The sequence below is a fragment of the Platalea leucorodia genome (assembly GCF_965183815.1).
Source record: "Platalea leucorodia genome assembly, chromosome: 9".
In the NCBI taxonomy this organism is placed as follows: domain Eukaryota; kingdom Metazoa; phylum Chordata; class Aves; order Pelecaniformes; family Threskiornithidae; genus Platalea; species Platalea leucorodia.
Window position 1 is genome coordinate 49,125,782 of NC_138831.1, and position 16,309 is coordinate 49,142,090.

At 41.1% G+C, this 16,309-nt stretch overlaps 1 protein-coding gene across 2 annotated transcripts in view; it reads right to left on the reverse strand.

Moving 5' to 3' along the window:
* The window catches only part of MEGF11 (multiple EGF like domains 11), a 212,833-nt gene that overhangs the window by 103,788 nt on the left and 92,736 nt on the right, over positions 1-16,309 (reverse strand). For both annotated transcript variants that reach the window (XM_082322222.1, XM_082322223.1), the window contains exons 3-4: positions 4,410-4,656; positions 2,616-2,736 (exon numbers count right to left, since the gene is read on the reverse strand). In XM_082322222.1, coding sequence (XP_082178348.1) covers positions 2,616-2,736; positions 4,410-4,656 — 368 coding nt within the window. The remainder of the gene's footprint in view (positions 1-2,615; positions 2,737-4,409; positions 4,657-16,309) is intronic.

Below are 16,309 nucleotides of genomic sequence, written 5' to 3' on the forward strand. Positions count from 1 at the left end.
AAGCAGCCACCCACCAACTCCCACAGCTGCAAAGACACAGAAGTGGAAAAAGTCCAGCATGGTATATGCTGGAAGCCACATTTTGTTGACTAGTTCAACAATATATGCTGTTAGCCATCATCCTCTTGGTGAAAAACCCATGGGACAGGAAAATCTCACAGGACACAGTTCGTATAACTTGTTGTGCTTCTGGGAGAGTCCGCACTGGGTGGGAGGAAGCAGGAGGAAAGAAATATTACAAGTAATAAAAGAACTAGGCTTTGAAGACGGCAGATCCAAGGAAGAACCCAAGAACCCTAGAATTTCCTCCTGTTCAACTTATTGCCTCCCCTTGCATATCCCACAGGCAACCGAGCCCCTGAGGGAGCTGAGCTGCTGTTAACAAGCCTGCCCTAGGAAAGGATAAAAGTCTCAGCTCATCCAGCAGCAATAAAATCCAAGTGGATTTGCACTTGTATAAATCCAGGGAGAATTCTCTCCTTCCAACATGATGGTATATTCAATACATACGTGCAGTCTCAAGCCTCAAAATCAGCAAGTAAAATTCCTGATGTCAAAGCAAGACTATCCATGGTGTGAAATAAAATGAATGCTGTCTAGCAATCCCATCTTGCTCGCTCGTTTACAGCCCACTCATGTCTCACTTCCCAAGCCATTCCAACCACCAAGAGTTAAAAATATAGCATGAAAAAATATTTTTTCTCTCCCTGTGTACTGAATTACCAGCTTTTCATTAAAACCCTGGAGAGACCCTTTATACTTAAAATCGCAACATTTACAAGCTGAGTGCTTTTACTTATAATTTCAGTTTCTTTCCCCAGAATACTTGATCTCTCTCTTCAATTTTCAGTTATGCTTGTTTCAAACATCAATTGTTAACTCTAGGGTTTCTCTGGGGACAGAGCAGCCAACAACACAGTTTTCAGGAAAGTCTCTCTGGGCCACTAAAAATGCAAAGAAACTCCAGGCTGTAAGGAACAGGGCAGAAGTGGGCCAGAATACATGACCACAGACGCTGTGCAGCCCCAGTGCTGTGGTTCTTCTTTAGGGTCTATGCTGCATCCTAAAAGACCTCTAAAAACTTCCTGCTCTATTCCGATATTCTCATATCTCTTTAGTGATTTTTTAACTTTGCAAAAAAAGAGAAAACTCCTGATAAAATACAGGTAAGGAAGAGGACAGCAAAACAACTCAGATTCTCAGAAATATTGGCATGCATTAGATAAGGGGAGGTGAAAAAAATACCCTAAAAATAATATTTTTATGTTAATCACTTTATCGATCACTTCTTAGGGGTAATGCCAGAATGGACTGATAGGCCCTCAAAAATATTTGAATTGTTTCCTTTATGCTTTAGCACCAGTACTCTTTAGGAAAGTACCTTTTCTTTGCCTCCGCTGAGTGCCAGTTGAGGGTAAGGTGCCATATTCTTACTTAAGTTTCTGAAGAGTTTTGCTTGCTTTGTCATTTGAAATGGGATAACATCATCACCACCCTTGCCATGACTGGCCAAGTTAGCGAGACTCTAACTCTCCAGTTAGTTAGAGAGAGATTTTCTGTACTTCCACCAAAAACGATGGGCAGCAATGTTCTTCTCCCATGTTGCTGCCTGATAGCCACCAGAATCTCATGGTTGGTACTTTTTAACTAAAAGCAGCTGTGTGATCAAACGGAGGCAGCATTTGCTGGACTAATCTAAAGGAACATAAACATCTCTCTCAGCCCTTAAATGTTTCAGCAGGTATAAGGCCCACATCAGAAGCCTTAGTTGTATGATGATCTTCAGGGTATTCCACATATTAAAATAAAAAGTCACAGTACTTGTATGCATTAAAATCCAGCAAGATTGCCAAGAGACTAATTGTCAGACACAGGAAAAATGCCAGGAAATTTAGTACAGCTAAATGGTATGTAGGCCTGTGAGACTTGGCAAACCCCAAGAGAGTTAATTATTACGTTATTGATAAAGTTGAGGCCTTTTAAAATGCTTGGTCTTGCTTTCTTGACACAAAGGATTAAAGGTTAGGGCAATTTGCTCTCTCCAGTGCAACCCCTGCTGCAAGCAAATCTATTGCGATCAATGGGAATTTTGCCTGAGTAAGGACAGGAGACTGAACTGGTCTCTGTGTCCTATGTATAGTCCTGCTTTAACGACTGCCTGAGCCACTGAATTCCCCCTGGCTTCTCCCTCTCCCTCTCTCCTGAAGGGGAAACAGGACAGTGCTTTTGGCAATATGTTGAGCTGAGCTTTGAGCTTTCTGTCCTGCGTGAGGGCAGTGGCTGAGGGTGCAGGGAGTGTTCCAAGGAACTCTAATTCAGAGACAATTTTTTTGTCTCTTCTCCCACACAGAAGTGCGATGAGTAGTACTGCTTGGTTTACTGTTCTTTGTTTAACTCTGTGATGGTAGCTACCAGTTGTAGACTGGTGGCCTGTCTGTGTAAGTGCTGTGCACCCATAACAAAGGTGGTCCCAGTTTCAGAATTGTTAGAGCCTTGTGACAAGAAAAAGCAGATATGCATCACAAGCAGACAGGGAAGGTGTCTGCGGAGACAGTGAACAATTAACTTCCTATTCCAACCTCTAAATGAGGGATGAGTATGAACAAACTACCCACCATCCACCCAGGAGGACAGGAGCACTCTCCAGTGATGTGGTGGCAGACTCCGCCGTTCTGGCAAGGGCAGCGCAATTCACACTGAGCTCCGTGGCTGCCTGGGGGACAGCGCTCTTCACACCTTTGTGGACAGAGAAGAAAGAAAAACCAAAGAGATCATTTAAGAGAACTTACAGGAAATAGTAAATGAGGAAAATCCACAACACAGGTCATCATGGGAGTCCTTATGCAAATTATGAAACCTCAGTAAGCCTCAGCTGGCATGACCAGTTAGCCAAGATTTCTTTTATTTCTGCTGGGGTTATTTATGTGCCATGGATCCAGTCCTGTGAGGCTGATGCATGTGTGTAATGTTTATGCACGTACCAAATTCCACCCATCTCAACAGGACAACTCATATCCATTAAAATAGCCCAGGAAAGTAAGAGTTGTAGGATGAAGCCCTCAGTGTGAATTATGTGACATGGCAATAAAAGAAGCTGCAAACAGAATAAAAGGATGGGATTAAAATGCTTGAAATTTCTCCAGTCACTACTAAATGTTAACATTTTCGGTGTATAATGGACTGGCAAGAACTCTCAGCATCATTTAAAGGCTATTTAAGCTCGTTGGGTCTCTCTCAGTGCTCATGGGCGGCCAGCTTAAGGCCAGTCCCTGCAAAACCCAGCGTCTCCTACATTTGTACATTGGTGCTTTTCAGCACTGCTTCTTTCTCCAGTCCCAGGTTCTGAAACTACAGTAGGTTCTTCCCCTAACGGACTGTCCTCTGATGAGGACATTCATACAACACACCTGTGGTTGGCCCTGCAAGTACTTACTGCTGAGAAATGACATAGTAATGTCAATGGGACCACTCCTAAGAGTAAGCAGAGTCTTTAAGAGAGAGTGCTTCCAGGACTGAGGTCACAAGTCTATGAGGAAATCAGGTACTAAATAAAATATTCAAAAGGCATATCACTTATTTAAGAGGGTTAATGTTGTCTTTATTTTTTACCTTCCCCTTCATGCAGGTCAACAAATAATATTAGACTGCAAAAGTATTAAGTCACCTGTAATAGATCTCCAACCAAATTCAGTGACTAAATTCTCTTTTCCCCTTAAATAATTTTGAAAAACATAATTACTTCTGAAACTACTGAAAGATCTCTAATGAGAACTGATGTTACACTGTGGGCAATTTTAAACAAGAAACTATTGCTTGCTGTCCTAAAATTAATATGCAGATTTTGCAAATCCTACTGGTAAACTTTCAGTGTGGTGGATGGGGATTTAGCTACATGATCTCGTTAAAGTTAATAGGAGTCACACTGCTAAATCCCTGCTCACTATGCTAAAAATTTACCCCCTAGATAGTAAGCTGATATAGTTAACAGTAATGCTTCCTCAGTTAGATTGAAAGTCAAATAAATTGGGGATGGTAAGTCCCATTTGATACTGCACCGGACTGCTAATGAGTTGAGTGTCCAATTGCTTATAAAAACCCAACTGTAATTTGGATTGTATTCACATACTGAAATTAGGAACAGGTACAGTTGTTGTACAAGCTGGAAAATATAATGGATTTTTAAGTTCACTTTAACACTAAATTTTATTTTATTATGCAGACGGGTATAATTAGTGGTAAGAGAGATTCCCTTTATTTAGTCTCTCTGAAATTTTGTTACCTGATTTCTACAAAGGGAAGTGTGTAATATAGAGATCGTGTAAATTTTGCCAATGACTCATTGCATTAAAAGCGGTCAAAGCAAGGCTGTTAAATGATGTAGAGTAAAATACACCTATCATTGAACTTACAATACCCCCGTGTATCCAGGAGCACAGTGACATTCTCCCGTTTTATGATCGCAGGTAGCTCCGTTGTGACATTGGCATTTAAATTGGCAGCCCTTGCCGTAGCTCCCAGGGTCACAGAGCTCTTCACAGCGCCATCCTCGGTACCCATCGGCGCAGACGCAGGCACCCGTGATGGGGTTGCAGAGAGCCTCATTCTGACACTGGCAGCGGTTGCTGCAGTGGGGTCCCCAGTGCTCGCTGTCGCAACCTGGAAAACGTACAGTCCTTTACCAAGACGATTAGGAAAGTGCGTCGCAAGCATCTTAGCTCAGCCTCTTCTGCTTAGGTTGGCGAGCAGGCAGAGGCTCTGTTAATACCAGGAACTTTCTAAAGGGCCCTCAAACTTTCTAAAACTACCCCCCGATCCAGCAACGTACTTTAGCATGCAAGGAGACAACAGCACTAGTTATAGACCTAAATTTGAGGACTTGTTTAACACCTTTATTGGATCAGGACCTAAATCTTTTAATATCCTGTTTCTTAGTGCTCTTAGATAGCTGGAAGGAATGAATTTATAGTGGCGTTAGATGCAGAGGATCACATCTTGACTGCAGTGTAGTTAATGGCAGGTAGGATTGCCAAGCAAATCCTCTAGGTTTAATAATGTCATCAAATATTGTTTCTTTGCACTGTTGCCATAAGATAATAAATACGATAATCTAAAGAAGACTTTCTCCTTTGGTGTTGCTTTTTTTTGTTGTTGATTTTTTTGGCTTGTTTTTGTTTTGTTTTGTTTTTCTGGAGTACAGAGATGGTAGGGAAGAAAATAACACTGGAGATGGGGTTTCATGAGGCTGCTTAAACCAGGCTTAAGGATGAAGGTATGGAGTGTGTATGTCGGGTAATTTCTGTGCTAGTAACAGTATGTACTAGCATTACAGAAGGGCCCCAGACCTTATGGCCACCGACACGGAGGGGAGGTTCCCTACAGAGTGCATTAAAGCACAGTGAGAACCCTTCACACGACAATCCTGCCTGATCCCTTCTCCTTGTTTGTGGACCATACACAAGATGAGAGAGGGAAGTCAGCACTACAGAAACAGCTTGATCCCAATTTGCTATAGAAACAGCAATCAGCACCTGCAAAACACCCGTTTAAGACAGCTCAAAGCGAACACCCAGAGGTTAAGGTTTCCTCAGTAAATGGTCAGCAGAAAACGAAGGATTTCTTCAGTAGTCCTACCCTCCGCTCAGTAGACTTTCAATCTAGTTATGTCAAGGGTGAAGAAAATCATCTTTCTATTCAGAATAGAGTTGCTGGCAAAATCCCTGGTAAAGACACAGTTACAGATCATTTTCCAGGTACAGTTGGTTGTGCTCAGAGAGCTGGTTTCAATTATGCCAACAACTCTTCTGCTAGCGTAAAATCCACTGCCATGCAGGAAAGGAGGGCATAATCCCAGCAGCAGAGCTGTCTTCACCAACTCTTTTATTTGCAAACACGTAAACTAATCCCCAGGTGACACTTGTTGCTTCTCAGGCCTGGATCTGTTTCCAGACTTAGCAAGGTAAATGTAAAGCCTACTTAAGCCTGAAGCTCTTGTCCTAGAAATTTCATAGCCCTCACCTTCCACAGCACATGGCTGTAAACCCATACCAGACAACTATATCTATCAGTTAATTTCGGCCATCTTTTTGTCCATCTCCTTGGGAAGCGGAATACTCATTGGTCAGTCTGAGGATATTCAGCAGAAAAAGAAGAGAAAGAGACTTTACTCAACTAGAATTGCTGATTACCAATTTACAAACTCGTGTTTCTTGAGCAACATTGTTAAAGGCCAAAATAAACCCATGAGAAGACAATTCCATGGTCTCCAGAAGGATCTGCAGGGTCTTACAGGACGCACGTTCAGAGAGAGATGGGTTTGCGTCCTGCAGAAAGCAGAGCATGCAACCTACCCCGGTGCATAATCCTGCTTGTGCCTCACACAAGATAGATACTTTATTGCTTTGCCTCATTTTTCCCACAGCTGTAAACAGGGATGATAGTTCCTCACTAACACCGCTGGGAGCCGAGCAAACAAAATCTTACTCTTTATAAGTCTTAAATTATTACTGAGAATCTGTGGAAAGAGATGATCTATCTTTATTTCACATAGACATTCGCTAAGACTCTGTAAGCCTTCTGGGGCAGGGAGCAAATCTGCTGGAGCTGATGGAGTTTCCCAGCAATTTCCGTTCCAGAAACACTGATTTGTTTTCCGCAGAACTTGAATGCCAAGGGATGCAGTTCTGCACCACCACAAAGGGTAAAAATCTGAACCACACAAGCACAGCCGATAGCCCTTTGCATGGGGAAGTGGAATGCAGGAATCAAAATTAACCCTGCCTGCTTCAGGGACTTGATTCCTACCTTACTACACCTCACATGAAAGCTCTGACTGCCAGAGTGTGGGTTGCTCTGGGCTGATATAATTCCAGCTGCAATTAATTTGCTTAATATGAATAAATAACACTCATTAGAAGATGTGACTTCTATCCTTGGTCTTCTATGTCTCAGGTGAGTGCTCCAATCATCAGATTTGTCTGCTTGGTTTTTGTTTTTCACTTTGAAAGAAAGTGAAGGAGAAAGCAAACCTTTGATGGGAACGGAAAACCATTTCCCATTGTCACCTCAAGCATCGTGTTTCATATTTACAGTGTCTGCCCTAAACACCACTCCTTTTATGTAAATCAATCTTATTTGAACACTTATTTACTATTTATAGTTGGTCACATGCTTGCTTTCTCCCTGTACCAAATTTCACTCCACAATCTAGCCAAAGGGAAGAGCAAAATACTGAAGTAAAGAGCAGAAATTCCTCTAATTGCTTGTAAAATCATAAAAATCCAAATCTGGATAATAAAAGAAGCCTGCAGTGACCAGAAAACCAGCTGGCAGTTAGATTTTTCCAAAGGCTTCTAAGTACAAGTCATCAGTGAGCACACATTGTAACATTCAGTATGTTTAGCCCAAAGTAGCTAGCCAAAATGTTTTAATTATCTATGAAATAAAACAGCTTGGCATACCAGATAGCTACTAAGAATGTGAATTTCGTGGGGATTTATTAGGAAGAGGACATAAAAATGAGGATTAAAGTACATCCGAATGCTCATGAAAGACACGGAAAAAACCAGACTTACAGAAAGATGGGGCTTGTACCGGGCCTCATTGACAATGCCTGATACAGCCTTTGCACTTGTCAGGCTCCTTTTTGTGTTCCTAAAACTGCAAGCACGTTTTGACTACAGTTCTCTAAATGGTTTGAAACCCAAGTAATAGCATGTGTGTATAACCAAGGTGAACATAGTATGTGTGTATAGCCAAGGTGAACATCCCGTTGTCTCCCTAGTGACGGGATCATATACACACAATGACAAGTTGGGCTCTTCTAGATTTAAGTCTTTACCTCAGATGGTAAAGATTTTCTGCTTTTAGCTATCGGTTCAAGCCCTATATATGTCACAATGAGCAGAGCCATTTAATGCAGTATCAATTCATCCACTGCTGATTAATTGCAAAGGGAATTGAGTGAAAGTCGTTGGCAGTGTCCTAGTGTAAAATTTGTGATAATGAAGTATCTTCCTCACCCGATTTTACACTGCAGTAATCTCACATGAAAATAAGATCTTTGTTGTTCAAAGTTTATCAATTCCTGTTGGTTTTCTTTTCCCCTTTCCTTTAAGTCCCGTATTGCAGCGACAGACTGTGGAGTTGCAAGTAAATTCTTTACCTATGTGATTTCATTGGGACATTATGTGATATGTATATGGTGATAACTCCTAGATCTGGACTGTGGTACCTTCTGTACCTTTACAAAGGCAGGCAGATACAGAGTTGATAAGCTAAATCCAAGTGCTTATTCATACAAATAATTCCACTGAGCTCAGTCAGACCCCTCGTGTGTGAGACTTCTCAAGTGCTTAACTAGCTATGGGATTGGGATCTAGTAGTTCCAGTTAGAAAATTAAAAAACCAGAAGAAACCAAAGACTTTGGCAACCAAGACATTTTTTCTATGCACATCAGTGTGGCAAATCCTAGCTGGTGTGTGATAGTGATTCCAGTTTCTGAGATCCAGGGCAAAGCAGCCTCAGAGCCATGGAAGCCTGCTGCACTTCAGGATCGTCAGCACCACTTCTCCTATGGGCACAGAGAGGCCATTTTAAAATACAACCCAAGCCTAGCACAGTTTAATCCTGCTCTTGTTGATAGCCTCTATGTGTTACCATAATAGAGATAAATAATAATAGCAACAACATGTGAACAGAAAGCTGATTAAAGCTTACACAAGAGCTACACTGTAAATGCATATGCCATTAAAAATGTCAAAATGATACAGAGACTTTAACTATACCATCAATAAGAAAAGCAACCTGAGAGTGGTGATGTCAGGGAGGTACAAATGCTCCCTTTAGACTGCATGTGTGGATGTCAATACCATGAGAGATGAGTCTGAAATAGCTAGCGTTCTCTTGGGAGACGCTACATTAAAGGGAGCTGCCATATTTCAGGTCACGTGCTAACATTCCCTGGCAAACGTGCTAACTTATCACTTTTTCTCCTTTGAAAATATGACTAGAGATTAATTGCCACCAATAAAAATGAATATAACTCTGTAAAGGATGATGCTGGGTGCCTAACCATAATTACAGTTGTCTGCATACAGTAGTACGACAGGTGAAAGATTCACCCCTCTGTGGAAACCTTGCTCAATACAGCAAAATTGTTTTCTTCTTCTCTGCATCCCTACCCCCAGCCCGAAGGCTCAATGGCTCGTTGAAGTGAGGGCTAATTACAGCAGGCTCGGCATATCTGCCGCTATAGTTGCGCATGAGATCCTGTTACCAATTCTGTCCTGTTAAATACACAAGGAGGACACATTGGAAGTGCTGCTTCCCTCCCAAATGGCCGCTTTCCCCTCTAGGAACGATTAGTGAATTGCTGTGTTCTGGGTCAATGGAGTTACCCAGTATTTAGTGCAGCAGCACAAGTCAGACAAAGATGAAGCAAACACACAAGTTTGAAAATTTATCAGATAAATAAAAGGACTTGCAAGGAAGGGACGACATTTATCAACTGACTTATCCCAACAAGAGAGAGTCAAAATTGCTCTTCCAGCGTTTTTCCATCACAGCACAGATACACTATTCGTATGAAAACTGCATCTTCTGTCACAGCAGCACCAGAACCTGTGGTCTTAAGGTCTGTGCTTATTTTGTTCTCATTCGCATAAGCCTGCGTGTGTCTTTTTTTATAGCTGGTGGCCAGTCCTGTGTTCTAGGTGTGCAAAGTCAGTGGGATATTCATAAACATTCTGCAGAAGGCACAGCTGAAAAAAAATGAAGTGGTTTCTTTTCTCAGCCTAAGGACACAGGACCATATTTGGCTGATGGTGAGCTTCAATTAATCCACGCTTTAAAAGCACTTTCTGCAAATTTGGTAAAGCCAGAATGTAGCTCATAGTCAATAATCAATATTCTGGAATATTTCCGACTTCAGTTTGAAATGCTTAAATGAGATACTAGCTTCTAAAAATGCAAACAGGAAATAAAATTAACTTACTAAATCTAGGAGGACATAGTTTAAGAGAGATTATTTTAGAATTTATTTCAAAATTAGGGCTAGATTCTCCCTTTAATACAACTGTACTGCTGTAGAACGATTATATGAATACCAATTAAGGTGAAATGCAGCCCGAACTCTGGGTGGGCTTTTTTTTTTTGTCTAGTTCAGTTTTGGAATCTGACTGGATTTTAAATCTTTGGCCCAGCTAATGCAAAGCAGGCAAAGAAACAGCAAAAGCTAAAACATATGCCTGGACGTAGTGAACAGAAAATTAAAATAATCAATTAGCTTTTTATTCCCTGCACTTAGCCCAATAGGAAAATTATAGTCCCCATATTGAGCTGATGTCTACTCACTGTACAAACATGATTCATTTTGGCACAGTTCAACACCTTTGGAAACAGAAGCCAAGCCTGCAATAGGTTTGAAACAAGGTCCATGAAGAGGGAATCCCCTTACAACGACAGTTCACATCACTTTGTGTTTAGCTCTGAGCAGCGCTGAGTCCCTCACGTGCTGGCACCGCAGGTAATACCGATACGCTTCTAAAGGTGTGAGCCTGTATATTGAAAAATCACTCTCTTACCTGCTCGACTCGAAACCAAAAAAACGGTTTATCTTACAAGACTGTTTACCCTCGGAATTTCTAACGCATGTTTGTGGATGACGGCTGGCCTCAAAACAACCCAGATTTTCAGAAATTCCCTTTGAAAATGTTCTTACAAATGCTAAGAGACCAACATTCTAATTCTGTGATTTCAGAATGAGGAAACCTCATCCGTACAACAGGCACACTGGTGGTACCGTCAGATTAGGCCACACTGCTCAAACTGCAGCTAAGTTTCTTCTTCATAACCATATCAAGATACCGATAATCTACCATGCAACAACATGTCTTGCTCAGGTCTTACAAATGAGAGAGGTCCCATCTGTCAAAGCAACAAATAGGTTGGATTTCTGTAAATAAATACTTTCTTGGGGGACAATGAAGTTAACAATAGATTTTAATAAATAATCCTGCTCCAAATATAATTTAGATTATCTGAACTGGGTCACAGGCAGGTAGTTGTTCATTTTGCACTCTAAGATGCTTTGTGGGGTCCCTGACAACTTCTCTCTTATGTAGAATTTAGCATCTCCAGTTTCAGCTTCAGGCTCACTCAATCTATTGGTTTGAGGAACAGAAGAAAGGGAATTTTAGCTTAAATCAGTAAGCTAAAGCAGTAGTTTTTGCTTGTTAAAGTACATTTTTATATCCTTTTCACCGACAAGCTGGGACACCTTCCATGTACAGAGCGATAGCTTGAAATCTGGCAGCGGACTCACACACCCAGGGGTGTGCTCATGTGTCCCCGGTGAAAATCCACCTGTACCTGATCAAACTATAGAAAATGCAATTTTCAGACACTCAGTGCCACCTCTGGATAATTCATTACCTACATTCCTCAAAGATTTCATCTGTATTAAAAGCAATCTGCAATTAAAAGCTTCAGGGCCTTAGCTGGACTTCTCTTACAATTATTCCTAGTAGCAGCCATGGGCCACTGGCTGTTTAATCTCCATGTAGTAAGTGGTCCACGGAGAGGGTGACAGCCTTCTACTCTTAGTCCATTACCCACATGTCAGAGGTTTGTTCTGGTCCGTGCTGATGAACTGTCTGTATATCAGCTTGCTGACATTCTTGAAGTGATTTTTCATATTCTCCAGTTGCTTTTTAAGGAAAAACAAACAAGCCCGGGAACATTACATATAAATAAGGCATTCGACTTATGAAGCTGGTGTCACAAAAATAAGAAAATGTCAGATTAAAGGTTGGAAGTGCAGCAGTAATTCAGTATTTGAGCCTATGAATTATGATATTTTCTTTAATTATGTGAGCACAGGCTACTGTTTACATGCCCTGGTATTTTCTGTCTCCTGAGCTTGTAGCTTTGCAGCCTTAAGGTTCCTAAACATGGGTTTCTGTGCAACGGTGGATGCACTAGCGTTTTTATCTCCAATGCCAGACTTCCAGTCACAGCATACGCAACTATAATGAAGAAAATGCCAGTCCCCATGTTTACGTCTCTAAGACTGCCCAGAGAATATATTTTGCATACGTAAATATGCATTTGTAAAACTATCCACCCAAGTGGCAAAAACCTGAGGTTAATCTGAGGCTGGCAGAACTTGCAGTCAATCTCATTTTCCAAGTTCATAGATCAGTCTTCATCAGATAGAAAGGAAAAGATGGGAAAGGAACATCAGCCAAATTTTCCCAAAATGGATAGATTATTACTCACAGGAGGACACGAATCTAATTTTGTGTTTGGTTTTTTTTTTTCTTAGAGACAGGAGAACAGCTTTTCATCCTTCAAGAAAGATGGTACTGATTCTCTCTGAAGTTCATTGTCTGAATCAGATAAGAAACATGTGGCTGATTTAGGTCATGATTTAATCTCAGATGATGATCTCATTAGTCATTGACTCTCCAACATGTGGTACCTAATTCAATCACAGCACTTTAGAGACCCTGCAGTTTATTTAGTATCCTCTGAGGAAACATTTTCTTTCCAAAGTAATCCTTGTTTAAAGAACGTTCCTGCAGTATTCTGTAGAATGCTTAGAACAGTTACCTAGTTGAACATTTTCATTTTGGATAAATGAAAACAAAATGACTCTAAGTCAAAGAAAAGTTGAGTATTTGGATGTCAGCCTCGTCAAATCCTGTAATGAACTCAATATATTTTGGAAGCAGCAAAATGGGAGAAGCAGCTTCTACTCTTGACAGATATCAAAGTGTTGTGTTTTCAGAATTTCCATCATGAGCTATTTTGACACAAGCTTCAAAAGAAGTGAAAATTAGAACACAAAAAAAATCTGAGAATATTTCCTATTTCTTTTGTAGAAATTACTGCTCGGTTTAATGAGCCCTTAACTCTACTGACACTCTAGATGTTACAAGGAGTTTAAAATCATGAAACGCTTCATAAGGGAGCGACAACATTCTATACAACACTGGTGGCTTGTCTTCTCATTATATTTTTTTTAGAGAAGATGCTGCATTCTTTAAAATGTTTTTTTAGTGTCATATTAATGGGAGGCAAAGTCTGTTCTTTAATTAGAATTTTACTGTGGTGAATTAAAAAATACATGGGCAGAGTATCAAGAGCCTAATAAAACTAAATGAAGATACTATCTTGCCTCTGTATGGAACCCAGCAGTCTTTGCTCTGGCAAAACTTCCATCAATACTTCATTATTATTGTCTAGGATGGGATTGTAATAATAAGATCTGCAAGTAACTCACTTCCAAATTCTGTCTTCCAACTGGGTAAAACATTCTCACTCTCTCTCTTTCTCAACATCTATAATGGACTTTAGATGTTTTCATTGACTCTATAATAAAATTGTCCTGTAATGCCTCTGCACAGAAGTCCCACCAGTTTTGCCTGCAAGAAGAGGTAGAAACCCGTTTGGATATGCCTAAACCTCAGCAGGACAGGTACAGAGGAAGAGACCAAGCATCCTTCAACAACCAAGTGTTGGCTTCGAAGAGGGGCTGAGGAGTGGCGGCAGCAGCATTGTTCTAAGGAGATTCAAAGAAAATTACGCAGACATAGAGAGAGGCCTTTGTCACTGGAGATTAGGAGCTGTTGATACAACATCTGTGCCTGGTGTGAAACAGCTCAAAGGCTTACAAAAAGCTACGTGCAAGTATCTACATACGGCTACTTGCTGTTCTAAATAGTGTATGGTCTTTAGCCGAGTGCTTAGCAAGGCAGAGTGTGGGAGCAGAAACAAACCCTCTTCCCTTTCTCAGTTCATTAATGCCAGTTGACTCTGATTCAGTTTAGAGCAGATCCATGGGGCCAGTCGGGCAACTGCAGCGGGCTAGCCATGCTGGGTGCCCTTCAGTCACATCCTCATCAAGTTCCCTGCAACTGGGCAGGAGAACATTGTCCATCAACTGAGGAATCTACCTTGCTGAAAGTAATCTGATCTGACCACTAAAGTCACCTTTCCACCTTCTGTGACTGCAGAGTGGTGTTAACTGCATAGGATCGAGTGGGATCAACCCCATTTGGCAAAGCTCTCAGGGAGATGTGCTCAGCTCTTTATTTTGCACAGCACATACATAAACTGAGCATCGGAAGGTCACCCTGCTGATGTTTTGCCAGATATGCAATATACCTTTATTTGCAGTTAAAGCTGTGCTTAAAGAAGAAAAGCTTCTTGTCACTAAAATGGCAAGCATTAGAGAGCATGTTCCTTCTCATTCCCATTCACACGCGGGGATGTCCCTTCGCCTTTGACTGCGCCTTTGACTGCGTAGGTCAGCACGCAAACTGACACGAGCAAAAAGATTGGCCAATTGGTGGATAAAATGGTATTATCAAGATAAGCATATGGAAGAAATGCTACAGCTAGCTAGCCAGCTTCAAATTATACCATAAAGATTCACCTTCAAGGGGACGTATAAGCACATCCCTCCTGCATAATATAACACGAGTACTGACTCATCAGTCATTTGTAAGGTCATCAATAAGCAATTTATTTTATTGCATTGATATCGAAACCCAAAGTAAACAGTGTGGGTTGTGGGACTTGTTTTTATTTCAACAGTTAGCTGTAGAGTAAAAAGAACCACGTCTTCCCCTTTGCCACAGTCCATCCTAATGTCTGCTACCTGTGCGCTGCTTTTCAGCCCAATAATATCAGCTTAAAGGATGTTCTGCCCCAGCAACTGAATCTAGGAAAAAAATCTTAGCTTTTCTAGTGTGAATTCTGTTACCTAAGACTTTGGGAGAGAATTAGAGCAGCAGAAGGCCTGGTGGCCTTTGAAGTGGGGTTGTCTTTTATATCTAAAACAGTTCAAAGGCTTACAAAAAGCTATGTGCAGGTATCCGCACAAGCTACTTGCTGTTCTCTTTTCTTCTAGGCATACTTGAATTTTCACATGGCTCCTTAACGTTACCTAATGTCTTCAAGATATCTTAAATACACTGCTGTCTTTCTCTTAAAAACCATTAATAGTAATGTCCCTTTCAGGCACATAAAAAGAAACAGTTTTTTAAAAAAGTCTTGCCCTGTGTAACCCAGTAAAAACTAGAATGTTCACTCATCAAAACCACATTGTGAGACTCAGCACAGTCTTTGCAAAACCTTTCTTATATTTACCAACAGAAAATAGCAAGTCTGAAACCATTGGGAAAAAAAAGTAAAAATACTGAAATACTAGAATATTATGCCGCCTTTTCAGGTCACTCAGGCACTGAGATGTGGGATGTTCTGTTAATAAAGAGATAATCAGAGAGGTAGATAAATACTGCGTAGCTTAAATACCAGGAGTGAAAGCACGCATGGCTCTAAGTGGGTAGCGGCTGGCAGAGGACACCCCCCCTCCCAGCACCAGGAGAGTTTTACGCAGTAAAATCCCAGTGTCCCTAAAGCAGCTCCTTAGACTGCAACACCGCTGCAGCTCCTCTGCACCACTTGCGTTTAGGATGCTAATGCTGAAGGAGCAAAGCAGCCACAGGTCTCGTAACCTGATCCAGCAGTTTGTACTCACATCGCAGCCAGCGACAAAATGCACAAGCCCCAAGTGCTGAGCAGAAAATAAAGAAGACGCCACTGCCCGTCTCCCTCTGGCTTCTTCTACGTGTTGGTAGGGCTTTGGTTTCATTCTGGAGAGCTAGGCAGGGAGATAAAGTCTTGTCTCATAAATTATTGAGAGTGGATGTCTAAACCTTGATATTTTATTTTGACTTCTGAACATGTTCAAATGTTGTTCACAGAAGCATAAATTAATGCCAATTTCTAAACCAGAAGTTGCTCTAAACTGGGAAATGAAATTTTTTGTTATGATGTTAAAAACAGACAATTCTTAAACTGTTTTACATTTTGAAAAACAGGATGATCAAAACTGTTCATTCTCACAATTGGTTACGGGTTTGCTGAACTGAAATGTTATGACAAAACCACAACCATATGGAAGCCAGTGCTTTCGGAACAGTTTCACCCATTGTGGATTACTGCATTAAGCAATCAAGTGTCAGGCAGGCAGAAAACAGTAAATCATCACTCCACATGTTTTTTCCTCATTGTTTACAAACAACGTGCTAGTGCCTCCAGCATTATCAGGGGGTCAGCTTCAAAGAAACCAGGAAAATTTACACAGCAGCTCGAGCTCCCGGCTCTGCTGTGTCAGTTCTTGGAGGTTCGGTCTCACTTTTAGCAGTCCGAGAAACTGCCTATGTGAATCAGCTTTCTCTCTGGATTAACTTAATTTCTCTCTTTTTTAGTGACAACTGCCGCTGAAAAGTAAAAAGCAAA